At 43.6% G+C, this 25,274-nt stretch overlaps 1 protein-coding gene across 18 annotated transcripts in view; it reads left to right on the top strand.

The window, feature by feature from the left end:
- The window catches only part of MACF1 (microtubule actin crosslinking factor 1), a 337,029-nt gene that overhangs the window by 288,520 nt on the left and 23,235 nt on the right, over positions 1–25,274 (top strand). For all 18 annotated transcript variants that reach the window (XM_070368375.1, XM_070368374.1, XM_070368377.1 and 15 more), the window contains 25 exons: positions 264–505; positions 1,176–1,382; positions 2,700–2,819; positions 3,254–3,361; positions 5,391–5,609; positions 6,585–6,788; positions 8,447–8,678; positions 9,280–9,506; positions 10,565–10,687; positions 10,785–10,886; positions 11,509–11,610; positions 12,003–12,176; positions 12,269–12,424; positions 12,569–12,766; positions 13,319–13,447; positions 14,281–14,454; positions 17,614–17,769; positions 17,874–18,080; positions 18,206–18,325; positions 18,751–18,920; positions 19,931–20,090; positions 21,555–21,749; positions 22,055–22,183; positions 22,950–23,093; positions 23,500–23,688. In XM_070368375.1, the coding sequence (XP_070224476.1) occupies positions 264–505; positions 1,176–1,382; positions 2,700–2,819; positions 3,254–3,361; positions 5,391–5,609; positions 6,585–6,788; positions 8,447–8,678; positions 9,280–9,506; positions 10,565–10,687; positions 10,785–10,886; positions 11,509–11,610; positions 12,003–12,176; positions 12,269–12,424; positions 12,569–12,766; positions 13,319–13,447; positions 14,281–14,454; positions 17,614–17,769; positions 17,874–18,080; positions 18,206–18,325; positions 18,751–18,920; positions 19,931–20,090; positions 21,555–21,749; positions 22,055–22,183; positions 22,950–23,093; positions 23,500–23,688 (4,187 nt within the window). The remainder of the gene's footprint in view (positions 1–263; positions 506–1,175; positions 1,383–2,699; positions 2,820–3,253; positions 3,362–5,390; positions 5,610–6,584; positions 6,789–8,446; positions 8,679–9,279; positions 9,507–10,564; positions 10,688–10,784; positions 10,887–11,508; positions 11,611–12,002; positions 12,177–12,268; positions 12,425–12,568; positions 12,767–13,318; positions 13,448–14,280; positions 14,455–17,613; positions 17,770–17,873; positions 18,081–18,205; positions 18,326–18,750; positions 18,921–19,930; positions 20,091–21,554; positions 21,750–22,054; positions 22,184–22,949; positions 23,094–23,499; positions 23,689–25,274) is intronic.

The raw sequence follows: 25,274 nt of genomic DNA, 5'->3' as shown, positions 1-25,274 counted from the left end.
TTGAATACCAGCATTTACTGAAAGATGCTGAAAGTGTCTAGAAAAACCTGCAGTCAAACTCAGATCCTAATAATCTCAGAAGTCATTTCTTTTATTGATTGAAGGTTTCTTTCCCACTTCCCTTGGTGTGGGACGCTAGGTGAAATCCCTGCCATAGGGAGAGAGTATCCATAAAAGTTAAGCTCTGACTTGAATAAAGAGAAGTTAAAAGGGCTCCCTTGTAGCCTATTAGACATGAATAAACTGTGTGCTGTCTCCCACAGGTGAAGAGGTATTGCTCATTCAAGAGAAGCTGGATGGCATAAAGACTCGCTATGCAGACATCACAGTCACTAGCTCCAAGGCTCTCAGAACCTTAGAGCAGGCCCGGCAGCTGGCCACCAAGTTCCAGTCTACATATGAGGAACTGACCGGGTGGCTGAGGGAGGTAGAGGAGGAGCTGGCAGCCAGCGGAGGACAGTCCCCCACAGGGGAACAAATACCCCAGTTTCAGCAGAGACAGAAGGTGAGCTGACATCCCACACTGTAAAGGGAAAGAATTTTTCTCTTAGAATCCTGAAGTTCAAATTCTTGAGTTTTACACCATCTATCTTTACCTGAAATCTAAACCAAAAATTTCTGTCTGCTTTGTTTTCTGTTTATTCGTGGAAAATAAGTCAGGACAGGCCTATATAAGAGCATTTATCATGGTCTGAAGAAGAAAAAGATTGGATCTGAACACCCTAGGAAGCTTGCTTCATATGGAACATTTTAGAACTTACTGTCATAGTTCACTCTCTAAAAGAGTACCTCATAGTCACCTCTAATTCTCCTGCAGGACCTTGTGCAGTTCTAGATGCACAGAAATACAGTGCATTTGTTGAGGTAAATGAATGCCTATGATTAAAGCATTATTTATCATTTCTATTGAAGTAAGGAGAAAAAATACAAGAAATACCATTCATGTTACCCAGAGACAGTCTGGCCTAAAAAGTCTTGCTGACAGTTCTAAGCAGCTGAGCCTAAAGTCAGGCTGTGGAGTGACTGAAAAATCTGAGACAAGAAAAAAAATAAGTGAAGGAAGGAGGTCAGAGCCCTGCTGGGATGTGTGGTAGAGAGAGCATTTTCCACCCAGCACAGCTGCTAATGTGCTTAATTTAGCAAGAGATGGCCTGAAAACTTTTTTCCCTCTTTAGGAACTAAAGAAGGAGGTCATGGAGCACAGGCTGGTGTTGGACACAGTGAATGAGGTGAGCCGTGCTCTCTTAGAGCTGGTGCCCTGGAGAGCCAGAGAAGGGCTGGATAAACTCGTGTCCGACGCCAACGAACAGTACAAGCTGGTCAGTGACACTGTTGGACAAAGGGTGGATGAAATTGATGCTGCTATTCAGAGATCACAACAGGTAATCTTTATAAACACCCCTGCATTAATATTTTAGGCAGCAGGGATACATATATGGGAAGTACAAAACTATGACCCACATACATACAGTTTCAGGAATAGGAATAAATGAGATCAAGCTAAATCTGATGCAGCAAATTATCTCAGTGGTAGGAAGTTATGTGAGGGTGGATCTAGGTTTGACTGAAGATACGTGACCCCTTTGAGGAGAAAAGAACTTGGAAAAGAGAGTGTGTGGACCCTTTCCTTGCTGATGCCCTGCTTAGAGGCAGATGGTGATGAGGGTAGATAATATCTAGATCGAAAAGGTCTAAATGCATCAGTCTTAGTTTGACATAATCAACTGTTTCAGCATTAGATGGAAGAGGGGACAGAACCCAGAACTATAATTACTATCAAATATGCTAACCAAAATAGCAGAGTCATCCAAAATAGAACCCTCTCCGTAAACACAGGTGTCATGTTTCCCTCAATCATTTGTCCTTCCTGCTTTCTGGGAAAAGTTGTTTTTCTTTGTAGGTGGATATGCACCTATTAATGTGCCATGGTACAAAATATAACATGACCCCTTGGGTTCATGGTGATAAGTAGATGCTTTCTGAACCCCACAGAAGTTTGTTTTGATTCCAAATCTTGGCCAGATATTTCAGTATGAGATTTATCACACTTGGGAACTTCTCTTTAAATATTAGTGTAATTGGGCAACATTGATAAGGAAGACAAAAGGTTGAGGGGCCCTTATTAAACAGTGGCCGCACAGAACACGTTCTCTTGTTGTTGATGTCATTGCGTATGACACGTCATTGCTTATTGCGTTCCATTTAAAGGTTTGCTGTTCTTCTGGGGTCTTACACTTCTGCACTAAGCGAGTACGTCCAAGTTAGCTCAGCCTCTGCTGCCGTGTGAAGTTTGTATTTAAACATACTACTACTGCTGTTTCGTGTGTGGACAGGAAAAAAGATTGGCAGAAAGAGAGCACAGTCTCATAAAAGTACTCTCATTAGAAAGTGTATTTCTTTTGAAGAGTCTTAGTTTCCATTGTTATTTCTAGCTATGGAACCATTGACTGGGTTCTGTAATGTCTTTCCAAAGACGTTGGAATAGGATCGACTCATGTTTGTTGAAATATAATCAATGCTAAATTGTCTGCATCTTGGATTTGTGACTTTTATGAAGTTCTCACCAATTGGGGCTTTACTTTGTGAGATGTAAACTGCATTACTGAAAAATCTAGGCCTTTCTGTGTTGAATAAGTTAGAATTCTTAGAAGGAAGACACTGGCTGTAATGTATCCATTTTTCTTCAATATGTCTGTCAGTATGAGCAAGCTGCTGATGCAGAGCTAGCTTGGGTTGCTGAAACAAAACGGAAACTGATGGCCCTAGGTCCAATTCGCCTGGAACAGGACCAGACCACAGCTCAGCTGCAGGTTCAGAAGGTAAGTCACTGGCACAGTCACTTTGTTCTGAGCGAGAAGAATCCTCAATCACTTAAAGTGACTGGCACAGAGTTTCTGGCTATTCCAAGTCAAGTAGAATGATTTAGAGTCATGATGGTGGATAGAGACTTAATTTTATAAATATTTGGTTAGGATGAAGAAGGGATTTTTCGCTTTGTGAAAAGGGAGAAATAGGTCTGTTAATCCAGGAAAGAATAGTTAGCAATTTTCTATGTGGGTTTTCAGGGCGGAAGGTATTTTTGTAAGCTACTGAAAAATAAGCATTGGTGGATAGACAAAGTGTCAAACTTCTTAAGAACAATTTTTAATGTGACTTTATTAAAGCAAAGGATTTTCCATAAGAGTATGTCTGACTTTTCACTAACTCAGGCTCAGGGTCCTTGTGTTACTTAACAATGGTTTACTTTTCAAAGGCTTTCTCCATTGACATCATTCGACACAAAGATTCCATGGATGAACTCTTCAGTCATCGTGGTGAAATCTTTGGCACATGTGGGGAGGAGCAAAAAGCCGTACTGCAGGTAAACTACATGTATTTATTCACCATATTGTTATCTTGCTCATGGTGATTTGGAAGTACAATTGTGAAATGATAGTTTAAGAAGGGTTTTTTTTTTCCTCTCTATTACTGATGCTATGCTATGCTATGCTAAGTCACTTCAGTCGTGTCTGACTCTGTGTGACCCCATAGACGGCAGCCCACCAGGCTCCACCGTCCCTGGGATTCTCCAGGCAAGAATACTGGAGTGGGTTGCCATTTCCTTCTCCAATGCATGAAAGAAAAAAGTGAAAGTGAAGTCGCTCAGTCGTGTCCGACTGTAGTGATATTTAAGTCCAAGATGATGTCCTAGGGAATTCAGACTCCTCACCCTATGTTCACAAATGTCTAAATAGCCATACTGTATGTATGATGTGAAATGCATTGCAAATCCATGTTCTTAATAACAGAGGAATTGCTCCTTGTCCTCAGTCTGTAAGGAGTTATGTTTCCAGGTAGATAGATTTTTCAGAACCAGATCCAGATATTAATTCCTGCTTTCAATTCAGTTCAGTTCAGTCTCTCAGTCATGTCCAACTCTTTGCAACCCCATGAATCACAGCACACCAGGCCTCCCTGTCCATCACCATCTCCCGGAGTTCACTCAAACTCATGTCCGTCAAGTTGGTGATGCCATCTGGCCATCTCATCCTCTCTCATCCCCTTCTCCTCCTGCCCCCAATCCCTCCCAGCATCAGAGTCTTTTCCAATGAGTCAGCTCTTCACGTGAGGTAGCCAAAATACTGGAGTTTTAGCTTCAGCATCAGTCCTTCCAAAGAAATCCCAGGGCTGATCTCCTTCAGAATGGACTGGTGGATCTCCTTGCAGTCCAAGGGACTCTGAAGAGTCTTCTCCAACACCACAGTTCAAAAGCATCAATTCTTCGGCGCTCAGCCTTCTTCACAGTCCAACTCTCACATCATACATGACCACTGGAAAAACCATAGCCTTGACTAGACGGACCTTGCTGCTGCTGCTGCTAAGTCGCTTCAGTCATGTCTGACCCTGTGTGACCCCAGAGATGGCAGCCCACCAGGCTCCCCCGTCCCTGGGATTCTCCAGGCAAGAACACTGGAGTGGGTTGCCATTTCCTTCTCCAATGCATGAAAGTGAAAAGTCAAAGTGAAGCTGCTCAGGCCTGTACCCGACTCCTAGCGACCCCATGGACAGCAGCCTACCAGGTTCCTCCGTCCATGGGATTTTCCAGGCAAGAGTACTGGAGTGGGGTGCCATTGCCTTAGATCCTTCTAAAAAAAAATCGTTACCCATTTGTAAAAGAATTGGCCAACAGAATCCATTTGTACACCAGTTTTGTTTTGCTTATAAATTGAAAGTCGCTGAGTCACGTCCGACTCTTTGTGACCCCGTGGACGAAACAGTCCATGGAATTCTCCAGGCCAGAATACCAGAGTGGGTAGCATTTCCATTCTCCAGGGATCGAACCCAGGTCTCCCACATTACAGGTGGATTCTTTACCAGCTGAGTCACAAAGGAAGCCTTTTTTGTAAAGGGCATGGGTAACTACTATTTCCTCAGAAATCTTCATAAATTGACCTGCTCATCCTAAACGTGTAAAGTATAAATAGCGGGTTTGTAGACACTCTTATCAGAGAAGTAAAGACAGATGAAAGTTGATGAGCGAATCCCCACCGTAGCCCCTGATACAGTCAAACCGACCTATTGCAGTAATGCTGGATCTAAAGTTGTGACAGGTACTTACTGACGGGCTGTTTTTGCTGTGTTGTGCTTGTGCTATTTTACTGTTGGCAAAGCTACTTTCATGTTTTAAAAATTATAGAAATAATGCATATGTGTGATAGGAAAATTCAAAAATTCAGTTAAGTATAAAGAATATAAAAATCACTTGTAATCTTACTAGATTAATTGATTTTTTTTTTTTGCATTGTAGTGTATATTCCTTTATACTTTTTAGTGTATATCTACTTACATTTTTTATTTAAAGAAGGATTCATCATGGTAGTAACATTTACACTTCTTTTTGTTGTCCATAGGAAAAGACAGAGTCTCTGATACAGCAATACGAAGCCATTAGCCTGCTCAATTCAGAGCGTTACGCACGCCTGGAGCGGGCACAGGTCTTGGTGAACCAGTTTTGGGAAACTTATGAGGAACTCAGCCCCTGGATTGAGGAGACTCGGGCTCTCATAGCACAGTTGCCTCCTCCGGCTATTGATCATGAGCAGCTCAGGCAGCAGCAAGAGGAGATGAGGGTAAGGAGCATGCCAAGTTTTATTTAATTGCACAACTGGAGATGGTCTGCACAGTTTGAGAAACAGCCTGTTTATGAGTACCTAACAAGTGTAAGTCTGTTTTGAAGTTAATTCTTAACCCATTAGAATTTCTTTGCACAGTAAAAATACATATCTGAAATATTTCCTTTGTTCTTTAATGTGAATCAGTTAAAGAATGAGATTATGGAGATGTCAGGAATGTGAGTATTACAGAAGTAAACAAAGCACCACATGAAAATCAAGGGAACTTAAAATCTTTCCAGCATCAACAGAGTGTTCTCAGACTTGGGTGTGGTTGGGTGGCCTTTTTCCTTGTGGTTAGGCCCCAGCTGGAGTGAGAGCCCCAACTCAGGAATGTCAGAAAGCAATTTGCTGCAGAGACTTAAGATGAAAGGAAAATTTGTAGACACTTCAGCTGATGGTATTACCATCAAAGATGGTTTTTTAATGTTTATTTTATTTGTATATGGCTTGTGCTTACTCCTATCTCTGTATTCCTATAACAGGGAGATTGAACTGGAAGTAGCCAGCCGTAGAGTCAAGGAGCAGTTGGATTCCCAGAAATATTATTTGTAGTTTGTCCTGTTTAGTGTCTCCCAGTCCGCACAGGGAGACGGACATTAAATCTTTGAGACTGCAGTGAAATACAGAGAAGTACTTATAAGTGCAGAAGGCAGTGAGATACTTTTGTTTTGAGGGCAAGAGTGAGGGAGGCTGTCTCTGGGAAGCTTCTTGGGTGGCGGAATATCTGAACTGGCTTTTAAAAATCAAGGGTATTAGAGTCAGTGCCCTAAGACTTAGATTTCGCCCCCTCCATAAATGGTGAGATGTTGGGACTTGCTGGATTTTAGCGATTTAGTTTGTTCCATTGGTATGAGCTCTGATCACAGTATTTAAACAAACAAACTGGTATAAAAAGACTCACTTTATTTTAATCCATGTTTTTTTACATAGCAACTGAGGGAATCCATTGCTGAACACAAACCTCATATTGATAAACTGCTAAAGATAGGCCCTCAACTGAAGGAGCTAAACCCTGAAGAGGGGCAAATGGTGGAAGAAAAATACCAGAAAGCAGAAAACACATATGCCCAAATAAAAGAGGAGGTGCGCCAGCGGGCCCTGGCTCTGGACGAGGCTATTTCCCAGTCGGCTCAGGTATGTCTGTGTCTTAAACTCATATAACCTTCAGCTGTCCTTTAGTCTAAGCAGGAGGCTCTGTATCAGTATGTCCCTATGCCCAGGAATGTCCAGACCATGTATGCTGGTGATACATTATCAAGAGACTGGGAGCCTTTGCCCATTTGCATTTTTATCCCAGGAAGCATTGGTTACACTGACAACTAGGAGGAGGGTGAAATGCATCTTGGCTGGTGTATCAATTGTCTGTATGGTTTTCTTGAAAACTTGATATCGTGGTGATCCTTTAACAGAGGTGATTTTGGGTAAATTCATCTTGAAGCAACAAATACCTCAAGTGAAGTCAGATTGCTATTGGACCTGTTGCTTTCAAGATGTAGACAGCACGTTCATTTTCCTACTCAAGAGGCCACCAGCTTGCTCCTCGTTCAGAGAAAGATACTTGACTAGGGAGAAGTTAGAGCCAAGGAGAAACAAGCCACCAGCAGTGGAGTTTAAAGCATGTAACTACATACTTTTCAACTAATATATTACTGTTATGTCTGGGTAATTTATTCCTATGTTTAGTCAATATTCTTGGTTAATATTTGTACTTACTCAAGTTTCTCCCCCACCTTCCGTCCCATCTCTCACTCACATTGTGGAATGTGTTACTTTGTGTTGTTGCTGCCTGCTCCTGTCTTCCCCACATCGTCACATTTCATTGTTGTGTTGACTGCGCCCACCATTACAGATTACAGAGGTAAGGTACCCACCCCCACTGGGATTAGGGTGTTCTTATGAAGCTGAGAATTGAGAGGGTTATTTACAAGGAAACTTGCCTTAACTTTAGTGGTATAAATTTTACTAATGCAGTCTATTGTACCAGTTTCATTTGGGGCATAACCTATAAGTGAGGGAGTGATGGGAAGGGATTTTGTTTACCTTGTTATTTCCTATATGACATTTAACAGTTGGTGAGCCTTATTCTAGTTAATGAATCCAGAGTTGGCTTTAGGGGGCAGGCTTAGATTTTGCTCCCTTTTCTCCCCTCTCTGCTTCATATTATAAATCACAACTTTACAATTATAGATATGTTATAAAACATATAGAAAAGTGGAAAGAGTAGTTGTTCTCTTGGAATAGGTTAGATTTGACCTTCCCCAATTATCTTTCATCATGCCAACATTTTCCTTTCTCACTATTACATCCGGTGGGTTGTTGAATTGCATGCCATGGTACTTTTAAACTCCAAGTCATGTAGCATATTGAGTTCCCCATCCATTTACACAGTTGGTGGAGGGCATCTAACTTGTTGGTCTAATTTGTTGCATGCAGCTGTCATCTGAGATGTTGACACACTGACTCTCACTGGTTCCATAGTCTTGTCCCTTTTTCATCACATTAGTTGGAATAGGGAAACTATTGTAGCACCGTTAACAATGTGAGTTGATTTTTGGTATATGAAGTAATAGCTTTTTGAGTCATCAAATACTTTTCTGATGGTCCAGCTCTAGTGTACTGTACCCAAAATGGTTTCTTAGCCACAGCCAACACTTGACAGTCCTAGGGCTAGTTTGAGCACAGGTTTTATCCTAAACAGGAGTAAATATATACACTGGCTTTAATCCCTAACGTTTACCCCAGAAGTGTGATGCAGTACTGCTGTGATGGCTAATGGTCCAATATTTGTTTAGTTCCATGATAAAATTGAGCCCATGTTGGAAACTCTGGAGAGTCTTTCCTCTCGCCTGCGAATGCCACCGCTGATTCCTGCTGAAGTGGACAAGATCAGAGAGTGCATCAGCGAGAACAAGAGTGCCACCGTGGAGCTGGAAAAACTGCAGCCATCCTTCGAGGCCCTGAAGCGCCGTGGAGAAGAACTCATTGGGCGATCTCAAGGAGCTGACAAGGATCTGGCTGCAAAAGGTGCTTGATTAATAATTTTTTTAAAAAAAATCTTAAATTCTAAGCTGTGGTTACCTCCAGCATCCCACCAGATGTATTTCATTGAATGCAAAGACAGTACCCAAGTAATGAGTATTCTACAGATCATTTAGAATTCAGAACACATCTCTCCTTTGAAACAAGATTACAATTGGTAGTTAGATTCCCAGGCCAGGAAACAAGTGCTCCTTTACCCACTTAATATGAGGAAAAGCTGTACCAATAGTGGGAAGAACATAGCTACCTTTTATACAATTTCCATGGGAAACATACCAGGTTCCACACAGAATACTAGAAATAGAGTTTTCATCCAAGCCCCTTTATAAGCGTCTTAGCAATACTTTTTTAACAGAGAACTCATTTCCACATTACCTCTGTGATCTCTTTATGTGGGAGGCCAACACAAGTGGAAAATGAGAATATGGAAATAATAAAGCTAAGATAGGAAATTCTGTTTCAGTAATGTATTTTTAGAGCCTTTTAAAGTATCATTTCAGTGAAAGTACGAGGATTAGATCTAATATCTGATGAGGCTGATCGCAGCCCTTAGAGAAGTCTTGCTCACTCTCCTATCCCCTCTCAGAGATCCAGGACAAGTTGGATCAAATGGTGTTCTTCTGGGAGGACATCAAAGCTCGGGCAGAAGAGCGAGAGATTAAATTCCTCGATGTCCTTGAGCTAGCAGAGAAGTTCTGGTATGACATGGCAGCCCTCCTCACCACTATCAAAGATACCCAGGACATCGTGCATGACTTGGAAAGCCCTGGCATTGACCCATCCATCATCAAGCAACAGGTTGAAGCTGCCGAGGTAAGAAAACAAAACCTCTTCCAGGAAAGCGCGTTAGCCAAGTATGTTGTGTTAGCTGCTTAGCCGGGCTGAGTGCCTTAAAAGTTGTTTTTGTTTTTTTCTTTTTTTTTTTTAAGTTTAATAGTATGCCTTTATACTTGGGGTGTGGGGCTCATTATAGTAAATTTCTTTCTTTTTTTAGTGTACAGGCTTTACCACTTGTGTAGGTACATGCAGTCACCCGTTGTGATACACAGCAGATCCGTCACACAAAAGCTCTGTCATCAGTTTTAAACTTAACAATTCAAATTATTAGAATGTGCTTCAAAAATCTGGGTTTGCTTTCATTTCTGAATTTAGTCCTCACTTTGGTGTACCTTATTTCTCGATTAATGTTGAAAAATAGGAAATAGAAAAGAAAATAAACTCTGGACTTACCATCCATACTTTGACATACCTTTGTTTAGTATTTGGGTGGAGCTTAGTTTTTATTAAATGCATTTCTTACCTCATCTTGTCCATTTAGGACAAGCCAAGATAGTCTTGATATTCTGTATTCTTTCTCTTATGTCTCTTTTATGTCGGCCGTTTTCCACCTCCTCACCTCTGTCATTGACAATCCACGAACCAATTTTTAGAATCTGGCACAGAACTGACTTTCTTCAGGACTATATAGTCTAGTATTCCTATTTTGCACATCTCCCAGCTCTTAAATTTGTGACTTATACTCTTATTTTATCCTTGTTGATATCCTTCTCCGTTATAGACTTCTGATTATAGATTATAATCTCTGCAGACCTTTGCTAAAATTATTGACGCTCATTGCACCTTTCTCAAATTATTTTATATATTTAATGTTAATATTTAAAAACATATTTGATGTATGTATTAGAAAAATAACCAGACTGTGAAGCTCCACTATTTAGGTGAGTGAAATGTTGAGAACACTGAAAGACTTTAATGAAATTGATCATTCTGTGTGGCATCTGCTCTTGATGGGGTATAAATTACATTTGCAAAGTTTGGGAAGTTCTGTTCCTCTTTCTGTTTTAGCTAATGTTCTGTTCATTTTCATGTAGACTATTAAGGAAGAGACAGATGGTCTGCATGAGGAATTGGAGTTTATTCGAATCCTTGGAGCAGATTTGATTTTTGCCTGCGGAGAAACTGAGAAGCCGGAAGTGAAGAAGAGCATTGATGAGGTGTGGAGAAGTGGACAGGGGGTTCAGGTGAAACATGAGCGGACTCACACCAAGAGTGGGGTGAATTGGGGAATCTGATTGACTGTTTTTCCCCTAGATGAACAATGCCTGGGAGAACTTAAACAAAACATGGAGAGAGAGGCTGGAAAAGCTTGAGGATGCCATGCAAGCCGCTGTGCAGTACCAGGACACTCTTCAGGTGAGAGGCCGAGAGTGACCACTGGGGAAACACAGGTGCTGTGGTTTCTCTGTCCGTCGTGAGTGGGTCACCTTCCCAGGACTGCAGCATTCTCAAACCAGAGGTGCTCGCGCTGTATTTCTAGCTGGTTTCCCACTTCTAATGAGGAAAGTTCTGACATCAGAAGCTTAGGCTTCTTACCATGCTTTTCTTTGCGTGCTTATCATATAATTTATCCTCGTGGAGGCTATAGAGTGAAGCTGGCCTTGCTGTCAAAGTCATTGCTTGTTAGAAATTCCAAACCCAGGTTGTCCTGAAGCACAGTGTGGCACGATAGCTGTGGCACATCGTGGGCTTGCTAGCTGGCTGTGAGACGTTGGTGTTTTATTTATTTATTTTTTCATATTTAGCTTTTCCAAATTGTAGTTTATTTTGGACATTATTCCAGTCATGTTGGCTTCATTCTTAAGTCTCCATATTACTGAAGTAAAGATCATTATCTCTATCTCTTTCCCCAACTTCAGTGCACAAATAGCACAAGGTACTTTGATTTAACTCTGTTTAGCAGAGATCATGCTAATTGTCTCGTGATTTTTCATATTTTTGTTTTTTGACTGCTTATTTGTATTTTTTTTTATTTTAGGCTATGTTTGACTGGCTAGATAACACTGTGATTAAACTCTGCACAATGCCCCCTGTCGGCACCGACCTCAACACTGTTAAAGATCAGTTAAATGAAATGAAGGTTTGTACCTGGGAACGGTTTTTGAAGGAGGATTGCTTCTTTTTTGGTTTTGTCTGTTTTGGTTGGGTGGCAAGTTGTCTTGTTCTCGGCTGTGCTCAGTCTTCGTTGCTGTGCGCCGTCTTTCTCCAGTTGCTGCGAGTGGGGGCTGGCTACGGTCCAGCTGCAGTGTGCAGCTTCTCATCGTGGCTTCTCTTGTTGCGGAGCACAGACTTCAGTTTTTAGTGGTGCACAGGCTTACCTGCCCTGTGGCATGTGGAATCTTCTCACACCAGGGATCAAACACGTGTCCCCTGCACTGGCAGGCGGACTCTTAACCACCGGGCCACCAGAGAAGTCCCATTTTAGCTTTTAAAGACTTGTTGTGCTGTTAACATTTAGTATGTCTTTGGTAGGAGTTCAAAGTGGAAGTTTACCAACAGCAAATTGAGATGGAGAAGCTCAATCACCAGGGTGAACTAATGTTAAAGAAAGCTACTGACGAAACGGACAGAGATATTATCCGAGAACCCCTGACAGAACTCAAACACCTCTGGGAGAACCTGGGTGAGAAAATTGCTCACAGACAGGTAAGGCAGATGGCAGAGCGCGTCACGTGGACCACTGTCTACTGTTACCTAATTTCCTAACAAACCTTCCCTTCGTATCATTTTCTGAGTAGCATAAGCTGGAAGGTGCTCTCTTGGCCCTTGGCCAGTTCCAACATGCCTTAGAGGAACTAATGAGCTGGCTGACTCACACTGAGGAGTTGCTGGACGCTCAGAGACCAGTAAGTGGAGACCCAAAAGTCATTGAAGTTGAGCTCGCAAAGCACCATGTAAGTATTGTCGTTTTTTATCTCTAAGCCTATTGGTTTGAGATCGGGTACTGCCACCAGAAGCTTTTTGGTGTTGTGCATACCTTAGAGAGCCAGGCTTAATGATACCTGTAGAGATAAATTATGTTGTTCAACATTTTTTAGGTTCTAAAAAATGACGTTCTGGCCCATCAAGCCACAGTGGAAACAGTCAACAAAGCTGGCAATGAGCTTCTTGAGTCTAGTGCTGGAGACGATGCCAGCAGCTTAAGGAGCCGTTTGGAAACCATGAACCAGTGCTGGGAGTCAGTGTTACAAAAGACAGAGGAGAGGGAGCAGCAGCTTCAGTCGACTCTGCAGCAGGTACACGCTCCGTCCACTGACCAGCTCCGTCAGTGCCCCATGGAGCTGTGCACATGACATTTGGAAGAAAGTGCATCTCAGTCAACGAAAGGAAAGCAGTTTGGTGTAGAACCGTCTGCCTTGAGAGGAAGGTCAATTCTGTGCTAGACTTGTCTGGAAAGAACAGCTTTTAATTGGGTCATTCTTTTTGGATTAGTTTATTGTCCAGTGCCTCTCCATCTCCTACTCAAAGTTAGGAGATCATTGCTGTGACAAACCTTGTTCACAGATCAGGCTATTTCTTGGATCAAGTCAGGTCCCTCCATATCCAAATTCAGCAGTACCTTAGTCAGTTCATCAGGTTGTATCAGACATCTCTGTGTTACAGTGAGCCCTGAGGGATTCTGCTGAGTTGTAAAAATATGTTGGCCCTGTGCTCATCCAGCAACAGAGCAGCCCTGCCTGAGAGCAGCGCCTAATGCCTCCCTTAAAAATTCCTTGTGTGATCATTTAGAGAGTTTACTTTGGAAACTAGAATTGACTGCTGACCTTTCTGATGTCTTTTCTCAAAAGGCCCAGGGTTTCCATAGTGAAATTGAAGATTTCCTCTTGGATCTGACTAGAATGGAGACCCAGCTTTCTGCATCGAAGCCCACAGGAGGACTTCCTGAAACAGCCAGGGAACAACTTGATACACACATGGTAATAGATTTCTTGAAGTTGATCACAGGCATCCCATATTCAGTAGCTCCTTTATGAAGTCACAGAGACGTGTATCTGGGAGTCTACCGAGTAGTACACTTTTACTGATAAAATAGTGCTGGGGGGGCTGCTGCGTATATACAGGTTTCTAACATCCTATGATAGGCAGCAGTAGCAACGGGGAAGAATTGGCAAGAAATACCCTGGTGAGCTGGCAAATTTCAAGTTAATCAGATTGTCTGATACAGTATTGATTTGAAAGTGAAAGCATCAAGAAGACAAATACCTAACACAGACATGGTGGTATTTAAGAAAAAGACTACTGGGGCTTCCCTGGTGGTCCAGTGGTTAAGACTCCACACTTCCACTGTAGGGGCCACAGGTTCAATCTGTGGTTGGGGAACTAAGATCCTGCTTGCCCATGCAGCACAGCCAAAAAAATGAAAAAAAAAAAGCAGGGGAAAGAAAAGAAAAAGACGTCTTAGTAGGGGACGGTTCAGGGAAATCCAATAGAAACTGACAGTGTTTTAAGAAAGTGTCCGAGAACAAAAGGCAATGTAATTTCTAGGCAAATTCCTCAGGAAAAGGAGAAATAAATTATTGGGGTCCATTTTTGTGGTCACTGGTCCTTAAAAAATTCTGTTGGTGACAAAATTATGTTAAGGAAGAATGGTGGGTTTCACTCCCTAATTGTTCATCAGTTGAATCTAAAAGGAAGGATTTTAATCCAAATGAGACCTTCCTCAGCTTTTCCAAACTATGCTCGTACATCTGTGTGTGGGTGTCTTTGAAGAAATTGGCATTACTGACCTCTTTCTTGCTCTTTCTTATAGGAACTCTATTCCCAGCTCAAAGCCAAGGAAGAGACTTACAATCAGCTGCTTGACAAGGGCAGGCTAATGCTTCTCAGCCGTGATGACTCAGGATCCGGTTCAAAGACAGAACAGAGCGTGGCACTCTTGGAACAAAAGTGGCATGTGGTCAGCAGTAAGATGGAAGAGAGAAAGGTATCACCACAAAGTTCAGTCTGGTGACTGTTTAAGGAGTTTTCTTAATGACTGCATGCAGTTGTTAGCTAGTTTCTATGGAGGGTTCTTTAACACCCAGTTGCATTGTGACAGGCTAGCAGAACTGATATCCTCAGAATTGGCTTTGTGCTAATCAAGCCATCTTTTCTGCCTTTACATTTCTATTTTCCATCCATGTCAAGTTGCGTTGATGCTACTAGTTTCTGCTGATACTTGCTTTTATAATATTTATAATACTGCGTCCCTTTTCTGCATCTACCAGTTAAGGCACTGCTCAGCGATGGACTGTATATTCCATCTACTTAAAAATAGGTTTTGTTGGAGTTGGTGACTTGAGAATGGGAGGTTAGGAACGATACGCAGGGAGTATCATGAATAATTCCTCACAAGGAATTTGATTTCTAGTTACCAAAATTCACGAACAATAAATCATATGGCCTTGTCCTACTCTTCCTCAAAAATCAAATTGTCTTCAAAAGAAAAGTGATCAGAGATCAAGGCATTTTCCCCCAAACAGTATTTTTTATGAATACAGAGTTTCAGGATATCACTCTGCACACAGTTTCTGTGCTGGGCAAATGAAACATTAAATATGTGTCCAAATCCGTTGAACATCCATTGAACAAACAGTTATCAGGCTTGTTTGTACTAGGCACTGTGCTAGGTGTACAGTGGAAACGTAAAGACGTGAACTCTGTCATCGTGAACTTGAATGGGCAGAAAGAAAGAAACCACATATTCACATTATAAATTAACGTTTTGAGAGAAGCATTAATTTACTAGAATCCTTCTAGTGTGGGGGTCTGGTAACTTTGTTACATGAAAAATGGACAGAGGACCCGAGTATATGGCTATGTTCTAATTCTTGGACGGGCTCTTGTTTATAATTCCTACTGAATGTAGAACTCATTAAAGAAACCAAGGTAGATTCTGACTCATCATCAGCAAGTTTCTACAGGGTTTTCCTAACAGTGGAGCAAGTAGCCTCGAGGAATACAGTTTTGACCCTTGAACAACATAGGTTTGAGCTACGCGGGTCCACTGGTGTGCAGAATTTTTTTCCCCCGCGCTGAATATGTCTACAGTACTACACGATCCCTAGTTGATTGATTAATCTTTGGATTCAGAACCATGGATATGGAAGGCTGACTATAAAGTTACACGTGGATTTTCAACTTTTCAAAGGATTGATGCCCTTAAACCTGTGTTGTTGAGGGGTCGACTGTACTTGGTGAACTGATCAAACGAAGGCTAGCTATCAAAGATATCATTTTTGATTTTGCAAGAACATTACATTGCAGAATTGCTGAACTTAAGCTCTGCTAAAGACTATGTAGATAAAGTGATGTGGAAAGATTTCCTGCCATCTGGGAACTTGCAGTGTATTGACTTCGAAACATTTCTTTGATAGAATTGAGGTAGATTTTGTTTTTCTACTTTTTTTTTATATTGAGTCTGCGTTTTTGTAGCATTCATTGTAGTGTTTGGGGCGGGGGGCAGCTGATGTTTTTTACTGGTGTTACTTCCCATCATCTGGGAAATTAGTCTGGCCCAGCCAACTCCCCTCTCTCCCAGCCTGCTCTAGGGGAACGGCACGGGGCGGGAGGCCGCCTTCTGCAGCATGCTGCAGCCAGGCCCTCCCGCAGGGCAAAGGGGCACTCAGCAGCCGTGCCGACCCTGCCTCTGGATCCAGCAGTGGGGACGGGTGGCAGCACTCCTGGAACCTCCCTGCCCGGGTGGTGCAGGCTCTAGGCCGCTGAAGTGGCCAGTCCAGGCAGGCCTCAGTTTGCCCTCCTCCAGAGCACTGCCCTGCTCCCCCAGTAGACACCAGGCACTTATTTTCTGACTGGGCCAGGGGTAGGGGAGGGGTCTGGGTGAACCCACAGCTACCTCCAGCCTTTTTTTGCAGAGGCTTCAGAGACCACCCTGCTTCCAAAAGTTAAAGTCTGGCCTCTAACTGTAGCCAGGCTAAACCCTGGAGACATTGCCCAAAGATAAGCAGGGGTCAGGCGGGGAAACAGGGGTGTTGGAGGAATAGGGTGGGTTGAGTTTTACAATGCTTTTGTTTGTTGTTTAGCCACTAAGTCCTATGGGACTCTTTTGCGACTCATGGACTATAGCCTGCTAGGCTCCTCTGTCCATAGAATGTCCCAGGCAAGAATACTGGAGTGAGTTGCCATTTCCTTCTCCATATAGTATTTGTTAGGTTACAGAAGTAACCTGAAAATGCCAAGAGGAAGGTAAAAAGCATTCATAAGCCAGTTAATAGTAATGAACGTTTTTATTATGTTGCTGGTGTTTTTTTCTGTGAGAATTCTGTATATATTCATTTTTAACAACCTGTCATTATCCTGTTTTGCCCGCCTGATAGATGGGCCAGAGGCAAAGGCCATCATCCAGGTGTTCTGGGTGGAAGTCTCTGAGCTTGCAGGCTAAAATTGGGATGTATTCATGGAGAAATAGCATGCACCCTGAATGAAGCACTGTTTTTGTCATCCTGATTTAGATAAAAATGACTAAAAATTTACATCTAATGTTGTCACATTTTTACTTGAAATATTCTGACCTTTATTGCCTTTGTTGCTTGTAGCATAAGCATGTTTCACACTCAGACATTTTCAAGTGCCATATTTTCTGAAAACATATTTAAACAGAAAGCATTGCAGTGAGCATCTTCATCACAGTGAAGTGCTTTTCATTTAGTTGTTTTTATGTCACAAAAAGGACATTAAAGGAAACTGAGACTTTGCCCCAAGCGGGTTGGAGAGCCTGCAGCTGTCACCACTAAAGGGTCTGTTCTCTTACAGTCCCTGAATGGCATGAATGGCGTTATTCCTGTGCTTTAATGTCCCAGGAAGTGGGGATCAGTGTCCCGGCAAGTGGGGAATGGCAGAGAAAGCAACTTAGCTGCAAACTGTGCTCTTGCCTTTTCCAGGCACAGTTGTCTGAGTTTCAGACACTAGCATTCAAAATGTCCCCTTCTTTGCAAACAGGGCATGTTTGGAGGTTGATTACATGAGGCTTCCTTCTTAGAAGTCATTTCATTTGGTATACAATTCACGTCTTTGTCCTTGAAGCTATAATTCCTGAATTCTGTACTTGTCTTTTTGTGTATGTGAATGGCACCTGAAAATTTAGTCAAAGCTGGAAGAGGCCCTCAACCTGGCAACAGAATTCCAGAATTCCCTGCAAGAATTTATCAACTGGCTCACTCTAGCAGAGCAGAGTTTAAACATCGCTTCTCCTCCCAGCCTGATTCTAAACACTGTCCTTTCCCAGATAGAGGAGCATAAGGTAACAATGGCATTACAATTCCCCCTTGCTTTTACAAGTGCCAGTTGAAAATGATGCTCCTTGATCTTAGCTCCAGTTTAAAAACAGCAATATTTTCTCCTCAGGTGTTTGCTAATGAAGTAAATGCTCATCGAGACCAGATCATTGAGCTGGATCAAACTGGCAATCAGTTAAAGTTCCTTAGCCAAAAACAGGACGTTGTTTTGATCAAAAATTTGCTGGTTAGCGTCCAGTCTCGATGGGAGAAGGTTGTCCAGCGATCTATTGAAAGAGGGCGATCGCTGGATGATGCCAGAAAGCGGGCAAAACAAGTAAGTTGTAAGAGAAAGGTACCAGTTTACTGAACAACCTTGGGCTTCGTGTGTTGAGTTCAGATGAAAGTGCTGTGTGGTGTGCATGTCCATTCCTGTTATAACTTATTCTTCAATAATTTCAGTTCCATGAAGCTTGGAAAAAGCTGATTGATTGGCTGGAAGATGCGGAAAGTCACCTGGACTCAGAACTGGAGATATCCAACGACCCAGACAAAATTAAACTTCAGCTCTCCAAACATAAGGTACCTTGGCTCACTGCTCTTCATTCCTGAGCTTGGGATTCACTGACGTTTGTAGCTTGTTAAAAAAAGAAAAAGCTAAAACTTTTAGCTTGCTGAAAGAAAACTAATTGGTTAATGTTAAACAGTTAAGATCATGGAGCCAGCCTTCCATTTTGCATGTAGACAGTGTCTAACCATGACAATTGCTTATTTTAAATAAGAGTTCAAACAAAGTGACTGATGAGTAGCCAGCTAAAACTGTGGGCTTTTAGAAAAAGTCATGATCTGGTGTGTGTGGCACAAACAAAACCTTACGAATTTGTTCAGGGTAAGCTGTTGTTAATTTTAGTTCAAGACATAGTGACATTCATACTGTTATCTGGTTACCACCTGAAAACTCAGTGTCATCTGACTTTCAGCATTTTTTTTTTCCTTTCTGAAAACAGGAGTTCCAGAAAACTCTTGGTGGCAAACAGCCTGTATATGATACCACAATTAGAACAGGCAGAGCACTGAAAGAGAAGACTTTGCTTCCTGATGACACTCAGAAACTTGACAACTTACTGGGAGAAGTCAGAGACAAATGGGATACTGTTTGTGGCAAGTCTGTGGAGAGGTGAGCATGAATGTCCCCTTCTTGGGTCTCTGTGTTATCCCAAAAGTAACCAGGAGACGGTACCAGATTCTGTAAAAATAATAATGAAGCTAATGCATCAGTGACAGTAGCTTCTTGGTATTTCCAGTTAATTGAGTGACAAATTATGCATTAATCTGAGGAAAATATATTAAAATTATCTTACTTAAACTTGAAACTTACTGTATTACAAAGAGAGAAGCCTATAAAAATCAAGCCAACAATAGTATTAATAGATCTATGAATATATGTAAATCGCCAATTTGTAATGCCGGTAATTGTCTCACTGATTGTCTCTTGTGTTGAATGTTCTACAAAAGCCTCTGATAAAGTATCTCATTGAACCACCATGAGATTCACTCATCCTCATAACAACCACTGAGGTGGGGGTACTGTCCTCCCCCTTTTACAGATGAGGAAACAGTCATAAAGAGGTTTCTTGACTCCCCCATGCTCACTCAGCTGCCAAGTGGCAGAGCTGAGATTTAGTTCTAAAAGTTGTACTTTTATCCACTTGTACCCACTATGCTATGTAAGCATTATGATAGCTCTATATTATTTGTACTCCCAATTTTTCAGATGAGGTGACTGAGTTTCAAAGAGGTAACGAGACCCCCTAGAGTCTTAGATGGAGAGTTAGGAGTTGAACTGCTGGCCCCAGGTCATTAACAGAACCTCACCCTCTGCTGGACTGGTGTAATGTAAATAAAAAGACCTCGGGTCGTAGGGTGTGTCTATGTGTACAGCAGCTGGACTCTTAAGATCCCGGAAGTGCATCTCTACTGTCACCTGTACTATGCTTAATCCGTTTTTAAGAGTGGTTTACCTAAACATACCTAAAGATCTCTTAGTCACTTTTTATAATATTTCTGACTGTTCTGACACAGTGGTCTCTAGATAGAGTTCAAGCAGTGTTCCCTTTCAATGGCCAGAACTGTGGGCTGTTCATAAAAGGATCATTAAAATCAGTGAGGCTTATGTGCTTGTCTCAGGCAGCACAAGCTGGAGGAGGCCCTGCTGTTTTCGGGCCAATTCATGGACGCCCTGCAGGCCCTGGTTGACTGGCTGTACAAGGTTGAGCCGCAGCTGGCTGAGGACCAGCCTGTCCACGGAGACCTGGACCTCGTCATGAACCTCATGGACGCCCACAAGGTGAGGGGTGAGATCTGGGCTGTGTGGAGGGTGGAGCCATTGGGTCCCCATCCCTGTGTGCCTTCTGCTTGTGCTGCCCTCCTAAGGCTTCCCTAGAAAGAAAGTCGGAAAGAGCCTGTCTCTCTGCTTGTCAGAGAGGCGGCTCCTTGCTCTGTGTGTGTAAACAAACTGCTGCCGGGATTCTGCATCAGTCACAAAGAATTGACCAAACTTGGTTCGATTCAGATGTGCCAATGTGTAAACTTGATTTTGAGGTTCCCTCCCATTTCCTGTTTATATGTCTCAATTGAATCTTATATATCTCAGTTGAATCAAACTGGATTTAAATTCAGAAGACCCTCAAGATATCCATTTTCCACTGATTGTTACAATGAAAATGAGTGCTTTTCAACTGCTTGCGAACCTGACGAGCTAGCACCGTGCATACCAGCATTTAGTACCTACACCTGTATGTTGAACTGCATACTGTTCTCCTGCTTCAGCATCAAGCATTCAGCTTTACCTTGAAATTACACCAGATTTTTATGTGCCTGGCAGGTGGGCTCTTATCAAGAGGGAAAAGAGAGGGGAGGGATAAATTGGATGATTGGGGTTGACATATACATAGACAATGGCAACCCAGTCTTGCCTGGAAAATCCCATGGGCGGAGGAGCCTGGTAGGCTTCAGTCCACGGGATCGCAAAGAGTCGGACACGACTGAGTGACTTCACTTTCACGTTTCACTTTCATGCGTTGGAGAAGGAAATGGCAGCCCACTCCGGTGTTCTTGTCTGGAGAATCCCAGGGACGGGGGAGCCTAGTGGGCTGCCGTCTATGGGGTCGCACAGAGTTGGACACGACTGAAGCGACTTAGCACGAGCAGCAGCATATCTAAAATAGATAGCTAACAATCTACTGAATAGCACAGGGAACTCTACTCAATACTCTGTAATAAATTATATGGGAAAAGAATCTAAAACAGAGTGGGTGTATGTATAACTGGTTCACTGCTGTACAGCAGAAACTAACATAACAGGGACTTCCCTGGTGGTTCAGTGGTTAAGACTCTGTGCTTCCAATGCAGGGAATGCGGGTTTGATCCCTGACCAGGAAACTAACGTCCCACATGTGGCATGCTGTGGCCCCCAAAAAGAAACTAACCCGACGTTGTAAATCAACTATACTCCAATAAAAATCAGTTTTAAAAGTCCCACAGTTCCAGAGGGGTTAGCATAGCACAGTTCCTGTATCACAGGTGAGGAAGCAGGGACTCCAGTTAAGCAGCTTATCCAAAGTCACATGGCCCTCATTCAGACCCAAGTCCTGTGATGCTTCTTTCTCCCTTGTGGTCCCACCTCCATCTTTGCATAAAAGACACACAATTAGAACCTATCAAAGGAGAATTGAAAGAAAGGACTGCTTTCTCTTTGGTTCTACTTGAATTCAAAACATTTGTGAGACGAACTAATTCTCCTGTTTTCCAGGTTTTCCAGAAGGAACTGGGCAAGCGAACAGGAACTGTTCAGGTCCTGAAGCGATCCGGACGGGAGCTGATAGAGAACAGTCGCGATGACACCACCTGGGTGAAGGGGCAGCTCCAGGAGCTGAGCACTCGCTGGGACACCGTGTGCAAACTCTCCGTCTGCAAGCAGAGCCGGCTGGAGCAGGCCCTGAAGCAGGTCAGACAACACCGGGCTAGGCCTGAACAAAGTCAGTCTAGCCTCTTTGTCAGGATCGGTTCCAGCCAGTCTCACAGGGAGTCAAAAATTGGTGTTCTAAATGTTCTACAAGAACATTTAGCACATCTGTATTAGAGAAATCATGACTCCAGTTGATTTTCAAAGTTGCACAGATGAAAAATGACCTTTGTGGGGCTTCAATAGAGCCTCTAGGTGCCTATGATAGGCCAGACCCCCCTCTGGCTGCCTTGTCTGGGACCTCAGCTGCACAGAAAGGCTCAGGCTCTTGTGCTTGGTTATTTCAGGCAGAAGAGTTTCGGGACACAATCCACATGCTACTGGAGTGGCTTTCTGAAGCTGAGCAGACGCTACGCTTTCGGGGAGCACTTCCCGATGACACGGAGGCCCTGCAGTCTCTCATTGATACTCACAAGGTAACCCATCTCAGGGTGTGGGGCCCCACACCACCCACATGGAGAAATGACACGTGGGTTTTCTGACCCCCACGTGTCAGACCACTCAGCCTCTCGGTTTTTGCAAAAGTGGCACTTGCAGGTTATAAGCAAGTCAAGCAGCTGGTGTTGATACCAGAGGAAAACATGGGCTGCTCTAGCTTTACGCACGCCCCACCCCCACCCCTCCGTATACACCTTGGGTGGCTTTCCTCCGGGCCAGCTCCAAGCCTGATCTGCGCCCCTAGAGCCACTCACCAAGCTGCAGGGTATAATGTGGTGTCTGGGGCCTCAGTGTGACTGTCATAAGGAGGTGGGAAATGTTTCCTTTTTTAATTTTTGTATTTCCCACCTAGAGATTTTACTCTTGGTTTTGTGATTGCATTGTGTTATAGGTATTGTTAAAACATTGTAGTGTTTTGTAGCTGTCACTATTTTTGTCCAATACCGTTTACACATATGGAAATGAATATCAACACGAATTTGTGAAAGAGGGAGTGCTCAGGAAGGAGGTCAGCTTCCGTGTTTCTAGTCCTTACCATTCGTGCACTGAAAGTCATTCTTGTACAAGTCCCTCACTTTCCCACAGCTGGGAGACCTGGAAAGAAAATGCCAGAGACGCCTAAATACAGACGTTTAGAGGGCTGTATCAACACAGAGTCAAGAAAAAACACTGAAGCGTTTTTCTCCTCTCAGTGTAAACAGTGCTGCTAGAGTGGGTTTAAGGTTCCAAATCTCGTTTGTTTAGGAATTCATGAAGAAAGTGGAGGAAAAGCGAGTGGACGTTAGCACAGCAGTGTCCATGGGAGAAGTCATCCTGGCAGCCTGCCATCCTGACTGCGTCACCACCATCAAGCACTGGATCACCATCATCCGCGCGCGCTTCGAGGAGGTGGGCTCTGGGTTCAGAGGAAGACCGCAAGTGTCCCGTCCCCCACTCGCCCTGAATAGCTCAGCAGGAGTCAGGTTATCAGCATTCTAGTCCTGACTGTTTTCCTGATAACGTGCGGAAACCTGAAAGGACGATGCTGGCGTCATGACGTGCGCCTTGATGCCGTCCAGTGGACACGTGCCGTGCTCTTTCCTCCTTCAGGGACCTTCTGTGTCTAAGACCATGTGCTACGTTTGTTTGCAGGGGAACTGGCTTCTTATTCCAGCTTGTCTCTGGAGCAAGAGAGAAGCCTCTTGACTGCTTGGGTGGTCTTTTCCCTAAAAGTCATTGTTAGGCTCACACAAAAAGGGGCTTTGAAAATAAGGAATGTGCCTGACTGAGAGCCAGTGGGTTCCCTCCCCCGCAGGTCCTGACGTGGGCTAAGCAGCACCAGCAGCGCCTCGAAGCTGCCCTGTCGGAACTGGTGGCAAATGCCGAGCTCTTAGAAGAACTTCTGGCGTGGATCCAGTGGGCCGAGAGCACCCTCATTCAACGGGATCAGGATCCGATCCCTCAGAACATTGACCGAGTGAAAGCCCTTATTGCTGAGCACCAGGTACCCCACCCGTGTCCTGCGGTCATAGGTTCCTGCGTGGCTCGTGGAGCCCATTTCCTTTGCTCTGTGCATCCATGTTTTAATGGCTGCTGAACATAGTCCTGCAGACTCAGCAGCTTAAAACATGCTTACTGTCTCGCAGTTTTTGTGGGGTGGGGGTCCAGGCATGAGTTGGCTGGGTCTGTTGACTATTGTTTTCTATTGACTAGCTTCTATACCACGGTCTCATTACCTGGGACCTATCCCATCACACCTGGATTCAGAAAGATTTCTTACATGAACCCAGAGATGGGCCAGACAACACACGGAACTAAATTGAATGGAGGAAAACTCAGTTGAGCTGTCTTCATATACCATATATTCTTAGGAGACAAATACTTTTTAACAGTTGTTAAAAACTGTGGATTTTAGCCATGATCATTTACACTGAATGCAAGTATAGATTTTGCTTAGTAACACCACGGATGTAAATTCTTTTTAGCGTATGTAGTGAACCTTACCAGTGAAAACGCCCTGTGCTTCCCTTCAAGTTTACCTACATTGACCCCTCCTCTCCTGAGTAAGAGTATCTTCTTCCATCAAGGCCAGTCCCTCGCCCGTCTGTTACCCCCTCTCATTCCTTATGCCTTCCAGCTCCCCATCTTTCTCCCCCGCCCCCGCTCCACCACCATCTGTCTGACCATTGCTGCTCAGTCTTCTTCGCTGGTTTCTCTTCCTTTGTTGTTGGTTAGTCAGCTAAGTTATGTCCAGCTCTTTTGTGACCCCAGGGACTAAGGCCCATTAGGCTCCTCTGTCCATGGGATTTCCCAGGCAAGAATACTGGAGTGGGTGGCCTTTTTCTTCTCCAGTGATCAAACCCATGCCCCCTGCATTAGCAGTGGGTTCTGTGCCACTGAGCCACCGGGGAAGCCCTCTTCTTCCTTTATTCACTTGTTAACGTTGCTGTTCCCTGAAGTTCCATTCTTAACCCTCTCCTCACACCCAAGGCCGTTTCTAGCTTTTGGCTTCATCCAGCACCTGTACGCTAAGGGTTTCCATATCTCCTGCCTCATCTGCGCACACAGGAAGCCAGAAACAGCTCTGAAACTTCACTGCAGCCTTCTTTCCTGGCCCTGGCCCTAACCCCACCCTTCCTTCCACACTGCCTCGTCTCTCCTCATCCACTCAGTCACCCAACACAGAAGCCTGTCGGATTTCTTCTCTTTCTGTAGCCCTACATTTAGCCAGTTGTTGGGTCTTATCTGTTCTACTTTCAGAATTCTGCGTGGCTCCTCTCCTGCCCTGCCTTACGCCCTCACTGTATTTTGCCTCAATTACTACATTAGGTTCCTAACGTCTGTGCCCCTCCACCCAGCCCCTTATCTCATGTCCTCCCTGCTACACTGAGGCCAGAGCAATAGCTCTAAGACAGAGATCTGTTGGTGTCTCTTTTCTGGATCAAAATCCTTCAGTTGCCCACCCACCTGTAACCCCCTTGCCAATTGCTTTCAGAATAAAATCCCAGTCCCTCAGCTTGACACAAGGCCTCTCTCGACCTTTCTGCTGCCTGCCTCTCCAGCTGTCCCTCTTGCCCCTCCTCCACTTGC

This window comes from Bos mutus, chromosome 3 (assembly GCF_027580195.1).
Source record: "Bos mutus isolate GX-2022 chromosome 3, NWIPB_WYAK_1.1, whole genome shotgun sequence".
Classification (NCBI taxonomy): domain Eukaryota; kingdom Metazoa; phylum Chordata; class Mammalia; order Artiodactyla; family Bovidae; genus Bos; species Bos mutus.
Note: the sequence above shows the minus strand (reverse complement) of the source record. Positions and strands in the feature narration are given on the sequence as shown.